At 35.9% G+C, this 15,935-nt stretch overlaps 1 protein-coding gene across 1 annotated transcript; it reads right to left on the bottom strand.

The window, feature by feature from the left end:
• Positions 1-356: 356 nt before the first annotated feature.
• Positions 357-15,719, bottom strand: LOC142356420 (putative acidic leucine-rich nuclear phosphoprotein 32 family member C; the record flags this gene model as incomplete). Its single annotated transcript, XM_075408332.1, has 5 exons — positions 15,605-15,719; positions 15,395-15,538; positions 9,004-9,123; positions 8,630-8,791; positions 357-465 (listed from the first exon to the last, which is right to left on the bottom strand). Coding segments are annotated over exons 1-5 (622 nt in total), but the record flags the coding sequence as incomplete, so codon positions are not given.
• Positions 15,720-15,935: the final 216 nt, after the last annotated feature.

The following is a 15,935-nucleotide window of genomic DNA, read 5'->3' as shown; positions in this document are numbered from 1 at the left end:
TCATACTTTAAGAACCGCCCTTTACACCATGAGTATACGTCTCCAATACAGTTTCTGTGAATCGAATAATTGGAGACTAGTGAGCTGAAAGGCTCTAAGAGATTTAATGCCCTCTGGGCGCTACCTCTTTTATCCTGTTTTTGAGGACGCAAAGTCAAATGAGTCAGATGAAAAATCGGTCAAGCGAAAAATCGCATAAAGACCACATGACAAATATAACACAAATGGCTTCATCAAAGGCCTATACCATCTACAAAGTTGCCATACGAAGTGCCGATTAACGTGATTGCTACAGATAAACTTCGTAGGCGGCCATGGCACGCAAAAGAGCGCACTAACAACAACTATCTACCTACCATTGACAGATGGTCCACTTTTTCCTCCTGAAGAGCCAAGGCCGTTTCCTTCCAGAGGTCTGATGATCTCATCTCCACTTCCGTCCTCCTCGTCCTCGTATTCGTCATCCTTAAACAATTAAGTAACTAAAAAACTCTCAATAAACACTTATCTTTATCGGATTAGTAGTGTAAATTGAAATCACGCACATAAATTAGGATCATGAGCTCTTGAAGTCACAAAGACACGACTACAATAACTGCCTTAAACATAACCGACTACTCTATAAGAAAAAATACCTACAGGAATAATATAATTGCTACAAACTTCGTATCATGAAACTATTCATTAGAAAATCTGATGGCTTGAAATTTGCACATGACAACATGAATGTATAAATATATCCCTAGTACATTTTATAAAACTATTTATTATATCTGGATGCTCGGTTTTAAGCAGTTGCATATTTGAATTGAATCAAAGAGCAGAAAAAGGAACGTCTCTATCGTACCAACAGCAACATTAAACATATCGCTCAAAACAACACCCGATAGGACTAACTCAAACAAGTTTGGAACACCCGATAGGTCTACCTCAAACGAGCATCTTACTTATTTAGACATTTCAAAAAATTAACGCTTGGAAAAATAGAAATAAGACTTAACAAATGTCGACAGCGATGTGATATTTTTTCTACAACGTTATTTATCCGATTACCAGCCAACAGAAAAACATTCGATCTGTTTAATACTTGGAAAACATAACTAATTTCAAGAAACCAAAGGAAAAAATAAAATTAACAAAAAGAATTATACAAAATTAGAAAAAACACTCCACATTCACTTTTCTCGGAAAAATTAAGCATAAATCAGGGTAAATCACAAGAGCAACAACCGCCAAGCAAATATCGATTTAAAAAAATCAAATGTCAATGGCAGACCCACTCCACCCACGTTCATCTGAAAACATTCAAAGGAAGATCAGACATAAATTTACAAAGTGAAGGGCTACGGAGAGCAAGCATTGCGTTTTCCCGAAGCAAACTACTGACATAAACGATATCTTCACTAAAATCTGACAAACAACACACAGAACTTTTAGCTTTAGCTCGCAGAAAACACGAGAAATTACTTGAATGCCTGAAGGTGTTAGAGAACAGATACACTGGAAGCAAAAAAGGAGGCTCTTTGAAATTGCTGTACGATCCAGAAAATTAAAACCTACCAAGGGACATTCTGATGACATCCTGGCAATCTTACAACGACCTGCAGAGCTCCCAGTCGTAGACGACGCCGACTTTGGTAAAAACCAGACTGATGAACGAGAGCATCGCATTAACCAAAAATTTATTCAAAAGCATTCCGTAAAAAAACAAGTCGTTGAAATAAAAACATACCCAGCAGATTGATTCCGGCATAAATAGCCGCCGTTGATTCCCAAAAACCAAGATTGGGATTGAAAAAGAGAGAAAAAAACTAGCGCAAAAATAATTTTTGTACAAACAATTTTAAAGCGCGAACTATATTGATATCATTTTGGAGAACATCCTCCTGTTTCGTAGTGAAACCACAGAGGGGCTAGTATCAATACCAATAAACATTAGAGATGATAACTAAGAACAAAGTTTGAGTAACGGGCATCTAAAATCGGACTTTATGGGTTTATCCCGTTTCTATTTCTGATTTCGTTTTTTGATACTGACTCTGTTCATTTTGGATTGCTTTGCTGAGCAACTTCTGTCTAAAAACACTTCTAGCAGAATGAGAGAAGCGTGAAACTAGCCTAGAGAAGTAAAAAAGATTTCACGCAATGTTGAACAAGCTGTTGTTGAACTAAGGTATAGCAAAAAATTTTTATTCGACGAAGTAAAAAACATAGCAGGACAAGTCCTGACGTACAATTCAAAGAATTTTTATTGACCAAACAACAAATAGGCCTAGAACGGAATATGAGTGAATTGATAAAACCATTTCCAAACAATCAGATAAAAAAATTTCAAAAAAAACTAATTCAATGTCAAAATGCCGCATGTGAACAAATAAACCACTAGCAAGAATATTTGTTCAAGTAAAAAAAACTAGGCCTAGAAAGAACAAAGAATGGATTGGAAAAACCATTTAAGAGAAAAATCCGATCCAAAAAATTTTAAAAAAAAACAGAAAATCAAAGTGAAAATGCCGCAAGTGAACAAAAAACCACTAGCGAGAAAGCGAATTTTTGTTCAAACACCGTTTTCTCGCTCTACTTTAAAATTAGTGCGAAAAAATTTCACGCTGCAGAACCACTCGCTTGTTCGCTCCACATCCCAACTCAGCGTGACCAAAAACTACTAATTTGACTTCAAAAATTATGAAAATGTGTGAACAGATCTTAAAAGACAGCGCCCCAATATAATTCAATTTTTTTTAATTTTAAAAAAAATTGGAGCGCTATAATAGCTGGCTGAGAAGCGGAGGCGGCAATTAATGAGATAGAAACTTTTCAATGAGAATTTACGTAAATCAAATACAACAAGGTGAAGCAAGGAGATAAATAGTAGGATCGTATTGTGAAAGACCCAAGCGGTAGAGTATCTACTAGACATAAATTCCAGTAAAACGAAACTGCGACAAAAAATCAGTATAATTTGCTGGCAGAAGAGACAGCATGAATATCTTTTTCCTCATGAGGCGTTTTGTACAGAAAAAAAATAAAAACCTGCAACCAGTATCCAAAAATTTTGCAACCAGTAGTCCACTAAAGAGTCCCCTAGATAATACAAAACGAAGCAATAATTCAGAACAAAAGAAAATCAACTGCATCAAATCAAAATGGCAGCAGCTTGAAAAAAGGTTTAATACCCAAAAGATACGGCAATCGACAATGCAATAGCTCATAGATGTTGCGGCAGTTAATTATCAACATGAATTTGATCAAGAAAAATGAAATCCTCAGTCTGATCACAAATGCTGTCTGTGAAAAATGCTATCTCTTATGAAAAATGCTATCTCTTATGAAAAATGCTCTCTTTTATGAAAAATGCTATCTCTTATGAAAAATGCTGTCTCATGCCGAAAATAAAATAGCATTTATCGACCTAGCCGGAGGATCAACTTACCTTTCGTAGCTTTACAAATCGCAATTTCAAGTCACTAAAACTGCTCCACTGTCAGTTGGATCTGTAAATTTCAGCTGATGCAGCAGAGCTCAGGTTTCGGTTGTTGACTACCAATCGCAGCAAAATACTGACAAAAAAAAAGAAAACACTGCATGTGCAAGACGTGCATAATAGCACGCAAAGAAAAGAGGACCCCAATTGACCCTCTCTCGGGCAGAGCGGTTTAAATTTTAAATTCGAGAACCGAAATACAGTTCCGCAGGCTTCTGCTGCCTTGGAAAATATTTGAGGACCTGACTCATGCCATAGAGAAGAATAAAAAAAATTTAATACAAATTGCAAAAAGGAAACAATCTTAGAGAACAATGGAGACATCAAACCAAACATGATCAGAAACCCTGCAAAACGAAATCAGTTCAAATTGCTTCAATTTACCTCAACCTTTTTCGATTACCATTCCACTCAATATTGCAATATAAATAGACGAGGCGCTGGAGACATTTTTATTTAGGAATGACAAGGGCAGACCACGGAGAAAAACAAAGAAAATAGCTCCATAAACACCTAAGAAGACTCGCAGCACCATGCCGAGCCCCGATGGCATTGCAACTCAAATTCAGAAATAAAAATAGAAAACCAGAATGAAGAAAACAATCCTGAGAGCATCCTATATTTTCACTAGTGGACTTCATAAGAAGAAATAAAGTAAGCGAAAATTAATTATACTTAAACTTACAAACCCACTCAGCTCAAATGGTAAAACTTGGCGTCATTAATTGGAATGTGCAGATATTTGTTTCCAGCCTTTTAATCAAGCGACGAATTTTTTTCAACAATATTCCAGCATGTTGCAAAACAACAATTGAATAAGAAATTCCCAAATGGAATTTATAGATTGCCTTCCTTTAACTGGGCGGAAATTCCATTAAACCAAGAGAGAAAAGCGCAATGAATTTTTGAGGTGGAATTTTTAATCAAACCGGCCATGAAAAATCTCTCTAAATTGAGATATCATTGGAAAAATACATCAAGACCGCCATTTTAAAGACAATGCATTCCCTTAACATGCAACTATTGTAACTTGGGCCAAACGGCGCACAGGCATTTTAACAAAAAATAGTTTATATTCAAGGTGGGAATTCATAACTGTTGACCAGTTAATTCATAACTGGTGACCTGTTTTAAAACGAAATCAACCGATATCAAAATTTTCCATAGTTGCCTATAGTTTTTTATAACAAATTACTCGAGTTATTAAAAAGTTTCAGCCCTATCCCCATACTCAAGTCGTGAAAAATGCAACTGCATCACCTTCAAAAAGTGCAGCTGTTTGGAATCTCAAAATAAACTCAGCTTTTCAAAACATAGCCAGCAGATTGCCGGAAAATAGCCGCGATAGACGCTTGCGGTCTACCATGAATTGAAACTACTAAAAAAAATTGAGAGATTGAAAGATCGACCACCAGCTTTTTAATAGACCACTAGACTTTTTTGGTTAGATTCGGATTGTCATTTTTATGAGACACATTAGCTCTACAAGGAAAAACCCTAATTAAAGCTTTTTCAAAAGTAATCTTTGATATTAAAACTCAAGACTCAATTACTCAGGAAATAGGGCATATATGTTTGGCACTACTTAGATGCACACTATTGACCTTTAATTAGGAAATGTTCATAAAATTTAAAGTTCCATAAGTGAGTTCAGACGTCATTTTTTTAGTGTGGTAAGTCACGCAATTGACAAATGACCTCAGGAACACGAATTTTAACCGCAAAGCAGTAGAAGTCACTGAAGTCATTGAAAAAGTCAATTCCAAGAAGTCATGGTAAGACGAAACAAAAATTTGTTAGACGAAGTAAAAAAAACATAGCAGGACAAGTCCTGACGTACAAATCGAAGAATTTTCATTGACTAAACAAAACCCTAGACCTAGAACGGACCATGAGTGAATTGGGAAAAAAACAAATTTTGAAATATTAGAATAAAAAAACAAAAAAAAACAGAAAATCAAAGTCAAAATGCCGCATGCGAACAAACAAAACCACTAGCCAGAAATGGAAATTTGGTTCAAACAAAAAACAACGCCTAGAATGAACTATGAATGAATTGGGGAAACCACTTAGAAAAAAATCCGATCCAAAAAAATCGAAAACAACAGTGAAGACAATCAAACCTTAAAACAATTTATGATGCAAACAGCAGCAAAATATCATTTTTCCGAGCTCCCGATATTTATTTAATTTCTTAATTTATACAGTTGCTTGATTTCTTGTTTTGTTGTTAACGTTTGCAAAGTTAAAAAATCTACACTTTAATAAAAAAAACACTATTGAACTTTCGGATCTTTTCCGTTTGTGCCCCCCCGGTACGTTTTGCGACCCCCAGTTGCAGAGCAAGTGTAGTTCCATAGTAAATCATTGTAAAAATATGTCACGTGCGTCTGGAGGATGCAAATATTATGCACCCACTAAGCTGGGGGAACAAACGGAAAAGATCCAAATTTCTAAAGAAAAATAATATGCGATACGCTAGGGATATTCATACGTTATATTTAAACGTTAAGTTTTAATCCCAAAGAACTCCATCAAGTAATTCGACTACACTCATGGAGTGAACGGATTAAAAATTATGTTTAAATAGACTCTCGTAGGTAGATGAAGAGTTGTTTTCTGTTAAAGATACATTTCTTGATGTTTCAAACAGGCAATTTAAGTGCTCAAATTTCATGAAACATAAATCCGTTGTTAATCTTATCCCTGAACTGTTCGCTGAGTTCACTAAAGCACCTCTTTAAGAACATGTCCGGTAGATTGCCGGAAAATAGCCGCGATAGAAGCTTGTTATCTTCCGTGAATTGAAACAACTAAAAAATAAGATAGACAGATCGACCACCAAACCTTTAATAGACCACTACACTTTTTGGGTTAGATTCGGAATGTCAATTTTATGACACATACGGTCTATAAGAAAAAAACTCTAAATGAGCTTTTCCAAAATTGATATTCAAAATCAAAAACTCAAGACTAATACTCAAAATTTAGGGCATATAGCTTTGGCACTACTTAGATGCGCACTATTGATCTTTAACTAGTAAGAGTTCATAAAAATGAAAATTCCATAAGTGAGTTCAGAAGTCCTTTTTTGAGTGAGGAAGTCATTTAATTGACCTAAAAGTAGAAATGACCTCACGCACACAGATTTTGACTGCAAAGCAGCAGAAGTCACTGAAGTCATTAAAAAAGTCAATTGAAAGGAGCCAGGTCGTAAGAATAATCGAATTAAACGACAACGAATTAAAGAAAACATAGCAGGACAAGCCCTGAAATACAATTCAAAGAATTGCATTAATTTAAGACCTGAAAATCATTTACTCCACTTCGAAAGTTAAATGAGAGCTATTAGTAATGAGACTGAGCAATAAAACAACAAGAAAACCAAAATAAGCACGACTAAAAATTCAACTCTTATTTTTTTGATAAGACAGGTTCAACATCAAAAACAACTATTATGAACTCATTTTATCTTTATTTCTCATTAGCAACCTGTCATTAAATGTCGATGAGTCCTCTCAATAATAATATCAAATGACAAAAATAACCAAAAATCGCAATAAAACTCGTTGAAACTTTCTGAAAACACTTAGTATAAAAGTCACAGACCACAACAGCTACTAAAGGATACAATTACAGCGATTATTTGAGTCCTTAATGACCACCGTTGAGACCTGTCATCAACGAGATAAAGTGATAAGACAGCAATAAGTTCAAATACTAGCAAACTAAAAAGATCACTCAAGAACGAACCAGCGTATAGGTAACAAAAAACAATAGTTATGAATTGAAATGACTGGCTTTGATGGAAGCCTTTTTAGCAACCAATGAGACCTGTCAATAAACACAACTGACTAAATGTCGGAAGAATTGCTCTCGAACGACTAGTGGGAGCACTAATCAATTGCAGCCTGCTTCAGTCGGGTGGGGGGAGGAGGGAGGGAGGGGAGCCTAAATGGGACTAATAAGTTCCTTAAAAGTGGGCTTCAAATAACCACATGAGAGGTTACCATATACCACTATAAAAATTTAAAGTAAAAAATGACACCAGTTTCGGCGCACTTTTCATTTGACTTTTAGTATTAAATTGCCCCCAATTGAGTTCCGCTGCTTGAAATTGTGATTGGGAGAGAATTTTGGATCACGCAAAACGCAGAAAGTCAAGGGCGTAAAAGTCACTCGAAAAGTTAAAATTGTCAAGCAAAAATTTTGCATAAAAAAGACACACACGTTTACAATAATTGCTATGAACTTCGTTCAAGAGCAATTAATGAGACTAAGAGTTAAGACAACGTTGAAAAGAAAAACAAACAAATCGATAATTATTATTTAAAACAATTAGTGTCAAAGTCATAGAAAGCACTAGCTGCGAACAAAAACGATTAAATCAATAAACTTAAGCCTTATTAGCAGCACCAGAGACCTGTCCCAATGAGATTAAATGATAAGACATCAAAAAGTACAACAAATACTTGCATAACTCAAAAACTCACTCAAAATTCTTGAGAAAAAGGAGTGTCAAAGCCATGAAAACCACTAGCTACTAACTCGATCTAAAATTTAGGTTCTTTTACTCCTCATTAGCAACCAATCAGACCGTCATTGATGATACAAAGTGATAAGACAACAGATAATTTTAAAGGGGCAAAATCTAAAATTTTCTAATATTTTATGACAACAAATAGTGGCAAAGTTATAAAAAGTTCTAGCTGCCCCTTAATGATTTCAAGCAAGGCAAATAGGCACAATTAGAACACATATTTACCGTCTTAAAAGCACTAAAGGAGAAGAATCTCCAAATGGAAAATCCATCTCAAAAAGGGCCAAATTGTTCAAACACCAATTTCTCACTCCACTCTAAAAGTATTTTGAAAAAAGTCACGCCTCAAACCTACTCGATTTTTTGCTCCCTTTACTATTTCATTGTGAACAAAATCACCACTCTAATTTGACTTCTCACTGACGTGAAAAAGCCGAAAAAGCGTGAACAGATCTTGAAAAAAAGACGGCGCACCAATACAATTCAAATTCTTTGGATTGTAAAAAACCACGATATCCATAATAGCTTCGCGGCTATTTAAAAAATCCAGCTTAAACAAGTAGTTAACCAATTTCGGCATTGTGAATTATTATACGGATTCGGACCTGATCATCCTCTTCTTCGTCTCCACTTGAGAGACCCTCTAATTCGTCTTCACAGAAGGATTGCACATTGGGAAGGATCTGCTTCACATTATGGGGGAATGCCTCGGAGGAGGTGATCTCATTGCTGTACAAGTCCAGAGACATCAAATTGGACAACTTGCTCTGCAAAATAAGCGATTGCACAGGAAAATTGCTACTAAAAACTGCACCGCAAAACTGATATTAATCATATTTATATAAGCAAAAACAGCTACTGAGATATTGAAAAAATATTTAACTGCTCCTTGTAGGAGCCTCTAGTTTCTGATTTTATTCTAAAAATTTGACTGGCCGGGGTGAGGGGGGCTGATAAAATGAAGTTCATAAAAACTCACCAACGGACGCAGAGATTCGATGTCTTTAATTTTATTGCCACTGAGGTTGATTTTCTGCAAGTTCGGACAAGCTTCAAGCACTTCAAAGCCCCCGGATAAAAAATTATCAGCAAGCTCTAGCTAAAACAAAAAACTTCATAACAGTAATTCTTCCACCCCTCCAAATTTTCATACCAGCCCGACTTGTTCAGCTAATTTTGTCCGATCGATATGTTCTGCGGAGATATAAAAAATGGTATCATTGAAAAGTATCATCGATTATTGAGGAATCATTTTCAGTTAAGTGAGGAATCATCAATAGTTAAGTTTAATGTTCTCAGAATGATAAAAAGGCCTAAATTGGCCTAAAAGGCCAATCAGACAGATTCGTATCTTCGTATACACTAAAAACGTTTTTAAAAAATTAACTTAAAAGAATTGAAATAATGCTTCACTTTGTTTGTTCAAAAATTCCACGTAAAAAGTCCAGCAAACAAATTTATTTCCAAGCTCTCGCATATATACAATCAATCTGATTAGGTAAACGGCTCAGATTGAATACAAATATTTGGTATTGGATAAATATTCCGTAAACATCTGAAAGAAAAAAGAATTCAAAATCTCAACTGATTCCAATATTTTCCTGCTAAGTGCTTATACTCAACGAACCACAATTATTCTATCATTTTGGCCGGTCAATATTCTACGGCAGGAAATAGAAGAGTGGTCTGCTTGAAAATCGTGTAAAATTTTATTAGCTGTTGAAAGCAATTAGCAATTCTTGAGCAAAAATAAAGCCTAAAAATTTTGAAGTTTGTCACATTTCTCGTTCTTACTTTCATGCCCCAGACCACTTAAACTGAAGCAACTATGTATTTTGCCAATCTTCGAAACTTCCTGGGCTTCTTGTAGCATCTTAGATTAGTCCCAATAACCATCCAAACACATTTTTTGTGATTATAAAGTAAAAAATAACCAACTAACGTCCGAAGAATTGTTCTCAGACGACTAGAGGAAGCTCGAATCTATTACTCGAAGGGGAGAATAACTAAATTCACTAAGGGGGCTTCATTAAATGACGTCATTAGAAGTTATTAAATACCTTTAAAAAAACTAATAAAATAGAAAGTGAAAAAAATACACTAATTTAGGCGCACCATTCATTTTAGTAGAGAAATGCCGCCAATTGAGTTGAGCTGCTTGAAATTAGGAATGAGAGAGAAATTTAGATCACGCAAAACAAAAAAGCGAGGAAAAGTCACTCTGAAAATCAGAACGGTCAAGCACAAACATATTGCAGAAAAAAAGAGCAACACGTTTACAATAATTGCTTCAAACTTTAATTGAGAGCACTATTAAAGAGCAAACACTGGAAACTTTTTTCGGCAAAATCGAGGTTGAAAAAAATTTAAAAACAAAAAGTTGGAAATCAAAATCTCAAGGGAAACATTGATCAACCCTTAAATATAAGGATGCAATGTTCTCGCAGAAAAATCAATCCTTAACAATTCAAAATCTTTGATTTTTCTGATAGTTTTAATTTTTCACAAAATCCACCAATGGGATGTCAATTTTATCCATTTTGTAAGTCCAAAAATGTTTTTATAAACCGAGAGAAAAAAACTACCCGTAATAACTTAAGCTACAAAATTTGGCAAATAAACGACAAATAGATTAATAACATAACCGACTAACGTCGCGCGAATTGCTTTCAAACAACCAGCGAGCGGTTGGCTTCGTCAGTAGCTATGCACGCTTGAGTGAGGCTAGCTTTAGAGTGATTCGATTCTGCAACTTTTAGTTTTCTAGCCTTGTTAGTAAATCAAATCGAAAAACTGATATATTAAAATTTAGAAAAACTTAGAAAAGTTTCCAGATTTCGGAGTGAAAAAAAGTTCAAAGCCATTTTGTCTCTGGAGTTCTGTCAAGTGACCCATCTGCAAGACTAAAAAAGCTTCGTTGGCGAGTAATGATTGTTAAACTCAGAAAAGGACAAAAATATTTAACAATTTTGAAAAAAATAGCAAACTTTAACGGAATCTTGCTAAAATTCAAGATATTAAAATCTTCAAAGAAATTTCATGATCTCAAGAGAGTATCTAGTATCCCTATTTCAAAAATTAAATAGTTTCTACTGGCTCATAAAGATCCATAAACTTGCAACATTTTTTCCGTAAATTTGAAAAAAATTAGATTTAACCAAAAAAATGCTTCAACTGGAGTCATATTGATAACCATTCCATTAACCTCAAAATCTATGCAACAGCTTTTTATCAAACCTTGGAGTAGCTCCCAAGAACCCTTGTGCCAGCAAATATTTCAAGAAGATTCAAAAAACTTAAAATAGCAAAAATTTAAAAAAAAATTGCTTAGATTTGTGATAAAAAAATCTTGAAAAACAATCCATTATCTCTAGAAGTTTTCAGTAAACTATTATCAAACCCCTAGAGGAGGTCATGTGGCTCTTAAGGGTGATGAAACCTAAAAAAATGACACAAATTTTAAAATCTGGGCAAATTTTAAAGACGATACTGAATTAAAATTGAAGAAACAACAAAGGCAAACAAATGTCTGCCAAGCGGAAGAGACCTTGAGGAAAGCCATAAACGCAGCGGTTGGCAGGTATATACCACAGAGAAGAACTTAAAAAGTTATATCAGATTTTCCCACCGAAGCAGTAAAGCTTTCTGAAAAGAGTAGGAAATCAAAAAACATCCAGGTGACCCCAAAAAAACGCAGCTAAACCTTGAAATAAACAAAATTTTTCAAAGTCAAAAGCGCAAAAAGTAGATCGAGTTTGTACAAACACTCATTCACAGAGGTAACTGCTCAAAACTCTAGAGCAGAGTAAAAGAACTTTCGTCAAGTAACGCGAAACCACCTGCAAACAGCCATATAATTTGACGCTAAGAAAACTACTCATGATCCAAGAAAATGCGCCAAAATATTCATCAATAATATACTCCACACCCCAAGAAAAATGAAAAACAAAAAAACACTAAGAACAATAAGAAAACTGGAAACCGATGGCAGAATGTTTCAGTGTAACACAGTGACAGAAGCTATAAGATACACAAAGAGGAGTAAGGCGCTGGGCCCAGACAAAATAGCGCCAAACCAATTACAGCATCTAGGCCCAATAGCACTGAGATATCTCACTGACACCAAAAAACTTTCTGTAAACACTGCAAAAATTCCGAACATCTGGAAAGTTGACCGGGTTATACCCCTACACAAGCCGGAAAACATACAGGAAACTATCAGCTGCAGACCAACTGCAGTGCTCTCCCCCTTACAAAACCAACAGAATAACTCCTACTGAGTGACTTTATAAAATATCCACTAAAGGAACATCAGCATGGCTTTAGACCTGAGCACTCCACAACAGCTCTCAACATTGTCACCCACAATATACAAAAAGGTCTTAATCAAAAGAAACCCAGCAACCTTACTCCACTAGTAGCCTTAGACCTCACCGCCTCTTTCGACACGGTTGATCACAACATACTACTAAGAGACAAACTCGAGGCACCACTACCGAACATCACTAAAAGATGGGTCGCTTCATATTTACAGGGCAGATTTTCTTACGTAGAAAATAATAATATTAAATCAAAGTGGAGAAAAGTCAAACAGGGTTTCCCCCAAGTTGGTGTATCATCGCCAATGATCTTTAACATCTACATGAACAAGGTGCCTCTACCCCAGAAAGGCATAAACATCACGTCTTACGCTGATGATAAAACTTTAACTACATCTCACCCACCGGTCGAAAAATTACGTGACAAAATAACTCCATTCCGAAATATTTCAAACGACTGGCTAAAATCAAGAAAACTTGTTATCTGCTGAAAAATCGAGAGCAACTGTATTCACAACCTGGAGCAAGGAGGCCAAGTCTAACCTAGACCTCACCATCAAAGTTTACCAATACCAGTAAAGTCCAAAGTCAAAGTACTTGTTGTTACCTTCGATAGTATGCTCAATTTTGGAAAAAATTTAAAAAGCACCAAAGAGAAATTACAAAAGCGCAATAACATGCTGAGAAAGATGGTAGCGAATGGGGCTGCAGAAGAGAAACTCTCAGTGACTTACAAAGCTATTGGTCGGAGCGTCCTGGACTACGGTGCTCCCATTTGGGCTTCCAGAAACAGCAATACAAACTGGACCCATCTGCAAAAGCAACAAAACATTGCTCTTCGCACAATTACTGGCTGTGTAAAAATGTCTGACATCAATGACTTGTAGAATGAGGGTGAAATGCTGCCTGTCAAAGCTCACACTGGAATGTTAGCAGAACAATTCTGATCCGGCAGTTATCAAAGCCATCATGCTGATCATGAAACAACCTCTTCAACCAGTTTTCGTCCAATGAGACCGACACTAAATGATACCTAAATAATAATTAAAGGGACCGCGTGAAGCAACACAAAATTAATAAAGAGCAATTAAATCGCAAGGAATACCAAAACAAAACGCGTTCAGAAGTAACCACCGACACATGGTCTATACTCAGTTGAACAAAGAGCAAGCAACTAGGTACACCTCAACCAAAGATAGCAGAAAAACAAAGGCAGTCAAGAACAGCACGTATCCAACTATCCTAACAGAGAACTGGAAACTGTCCCCTGCTTAACTCTTACTTGAGTAGGATCTGTAACAATGTTGATAAACGCTGTCCCAAACGTGATGTAGCACCACATGACGTAAACTACATTTGCAACTGCAGTAAGAACACCATGGAACTGAAGCTAATTGACTTGTGGGAAAGACCAGTAGAGGTAGCCAAATGGCTGGACTTATTTCCATCAGTCCTACACGACCACACTCCACAGATTATTACGGCTTCCTCGCCCCTTTTCCCTGATGTTGACGATGCCCCTCCTGGCCCCACTAACGCGGGGACCGCATGTCATTCACCACGGCGTAGATGCAGAAGGGTCGCCGCACCACAAGCAAGTTGTGGATAGGCAGTCACACACTACTACTAATATAACTAATATTATTATGATACAAATATACCTAGGGTACCAGTTAAAAACGGCAATAAGCGCCTGTATTCCGCCAAAATTACCTGCGAAATGCAGCACTGTGCGACAGCTATAACGAAATAAGAAAACCGAGAGAAGGCCAAAAATAGCCTCAGCTATCGCCTCGCGGCTATAATTAAAAATCAACCGGGTACGAGGCGAGATCCTCGCGAATCCATTCATAACTAGAACATTTCCAATCACAGAATTAGAAACTCTCAAAACTTGCGTCCTGCTTTACAGATAACTTTGCATTGACTGTCAAAAACATTTGAACCAATGCCAATCAAAGCTGTCTTCTTTTAACATAAGACTATTATAGAAGGATATATAAACGGTGATTTACACAAGAGAAGAGGATAACAGCCGTATTGTACGACAGGGCTTTCAGCCGAGAACAAAAAATGAGTAATTTTGCCGACAATTTACGGAAAATGCGCTAGTTGATTAATTCTGAACCGGGCAATTTAAAACGGTATTTCGTAATCGCGCAAATATACGGTTAGATGGTATATTTTGATAAAGAATCTATAACTTATTACAGCTTCTATCAGCTGCTTTTAAATAACCTTCAATTATGCCGATGCACTCACTTGACCTTATCATCTTGAAATAACATAAGGAAAATTCAATTTGGGAGATGAAGTCATTTTTGAGAGTGAGGTAAGTCTCGCGAATGAAGAAAACTCACTGCACTATGAGTGAAAAATGAAGTCACGCATGCAATTCAGTGGAAGTTACATGAACGAATGAACAAAAAGCAGAAAGATTGTGGCTGCATATGGTTGTACAAAAAATCTTGACGAAATAAAAAAAACATAGCAGGACAAGTCCTGACACAATTCAAAGAAATTTTATTGACTAAACAAAAAAAAACGACCCAGAGTGGACTGTGAATGGATTGGGAAAATCGTTCAGAAAATAATCAGGTAAAAAACAGAATAAATAGTAAAAATCAATGTCAAAATGCCGCGTGAGAACAAAAAACCACCAGCGAAAGCTAAATTTTGGTTCAAACACTGTTTTCTCGCACTATTTTGGAATTAGAGCAAAAACAAAATCACGTCGAAAAACCACTTGCATTTTCGCGCCATTTCCTGCATCGGCGTGACCAAAATCCTCACACCAATTTGACTTCAAAAATCATGAAATTGCATGAACAGATCTTAAAAAAAGACAGCGCTCCATTAAAATTCAAATTCTTCGAATGGTTAAAGAAAACTAGAGAAGCCCAATAATAACCTTAGATATTGCTTTGCGGCTATTAAACATTAAAAAGAGCAAAATTAATTTTTAATACTGAACACGAGAAAATTTGCTACTGAAAATCTTACTTTTTTAATACCTTTATATGGTTTTTTTATTCTATATGGTTTTTATACCTTTCTCAATTTCAGTAAAGGAGGAAATCCTTCCAAGGACGTCAAGCCATTGTTAATTAAGCTCAGCGTTTCCAAAGCAACAAAATCTTTTGTCAGCCCACATATTTGTAGAGATTTGCAATGGTCAAGATTCAGGGACGTCACCTAAAAGCGGAACAATTAGAGCTGTAATTTAACGAACAACGTCCTCAAATTATTTCCCAAATTTACCTCCGCCTTGTCGAGATTTCCACATTCAAGAGCAATTCTTTTTTCCATGGCCATTCCTTTGAAAACTGTTTTATACCTTTTCGACATCCATTTCTGGAACAAAGCAATTTTACATTCAAAACACATTTAAAAGGGGGAGATATCGGTTGAGCATAATCTGACTCTTTTTGTTTAAGTGAACTCTTTTGGCTATATTTTTTCTGGAGTGGCATCCGCTGTAAAGTTTCTGTTTCTTGACAAATTTAATTTCAATTGCCGTCTAATTCGGTGTAAAAACTGAAAAGTTAATTCTGATGACTTAAAAGTGGTTCAGAAGTCGCACGAACAATGT

This window comes from Convolutriloba macropyga, unplaced genomic scaffold, assembly GCF_964194025.1.
Source record: "Convolutriloba macropyga unplaced genomic scaffold, txConMacr16.3 SCAFFOLD_1801, whole genome shotgun sequence".
NCBI lineage: Eukaryota > Metazoa > Xenacoelomorpha > Acoela > Convolutidae > Convolutriloba > Convolutriloba macropyga.
Note: the sequence above shows the minus strand (reverse complement) of the source record. Positions and strands in the feature narration are given on the sequence as shown.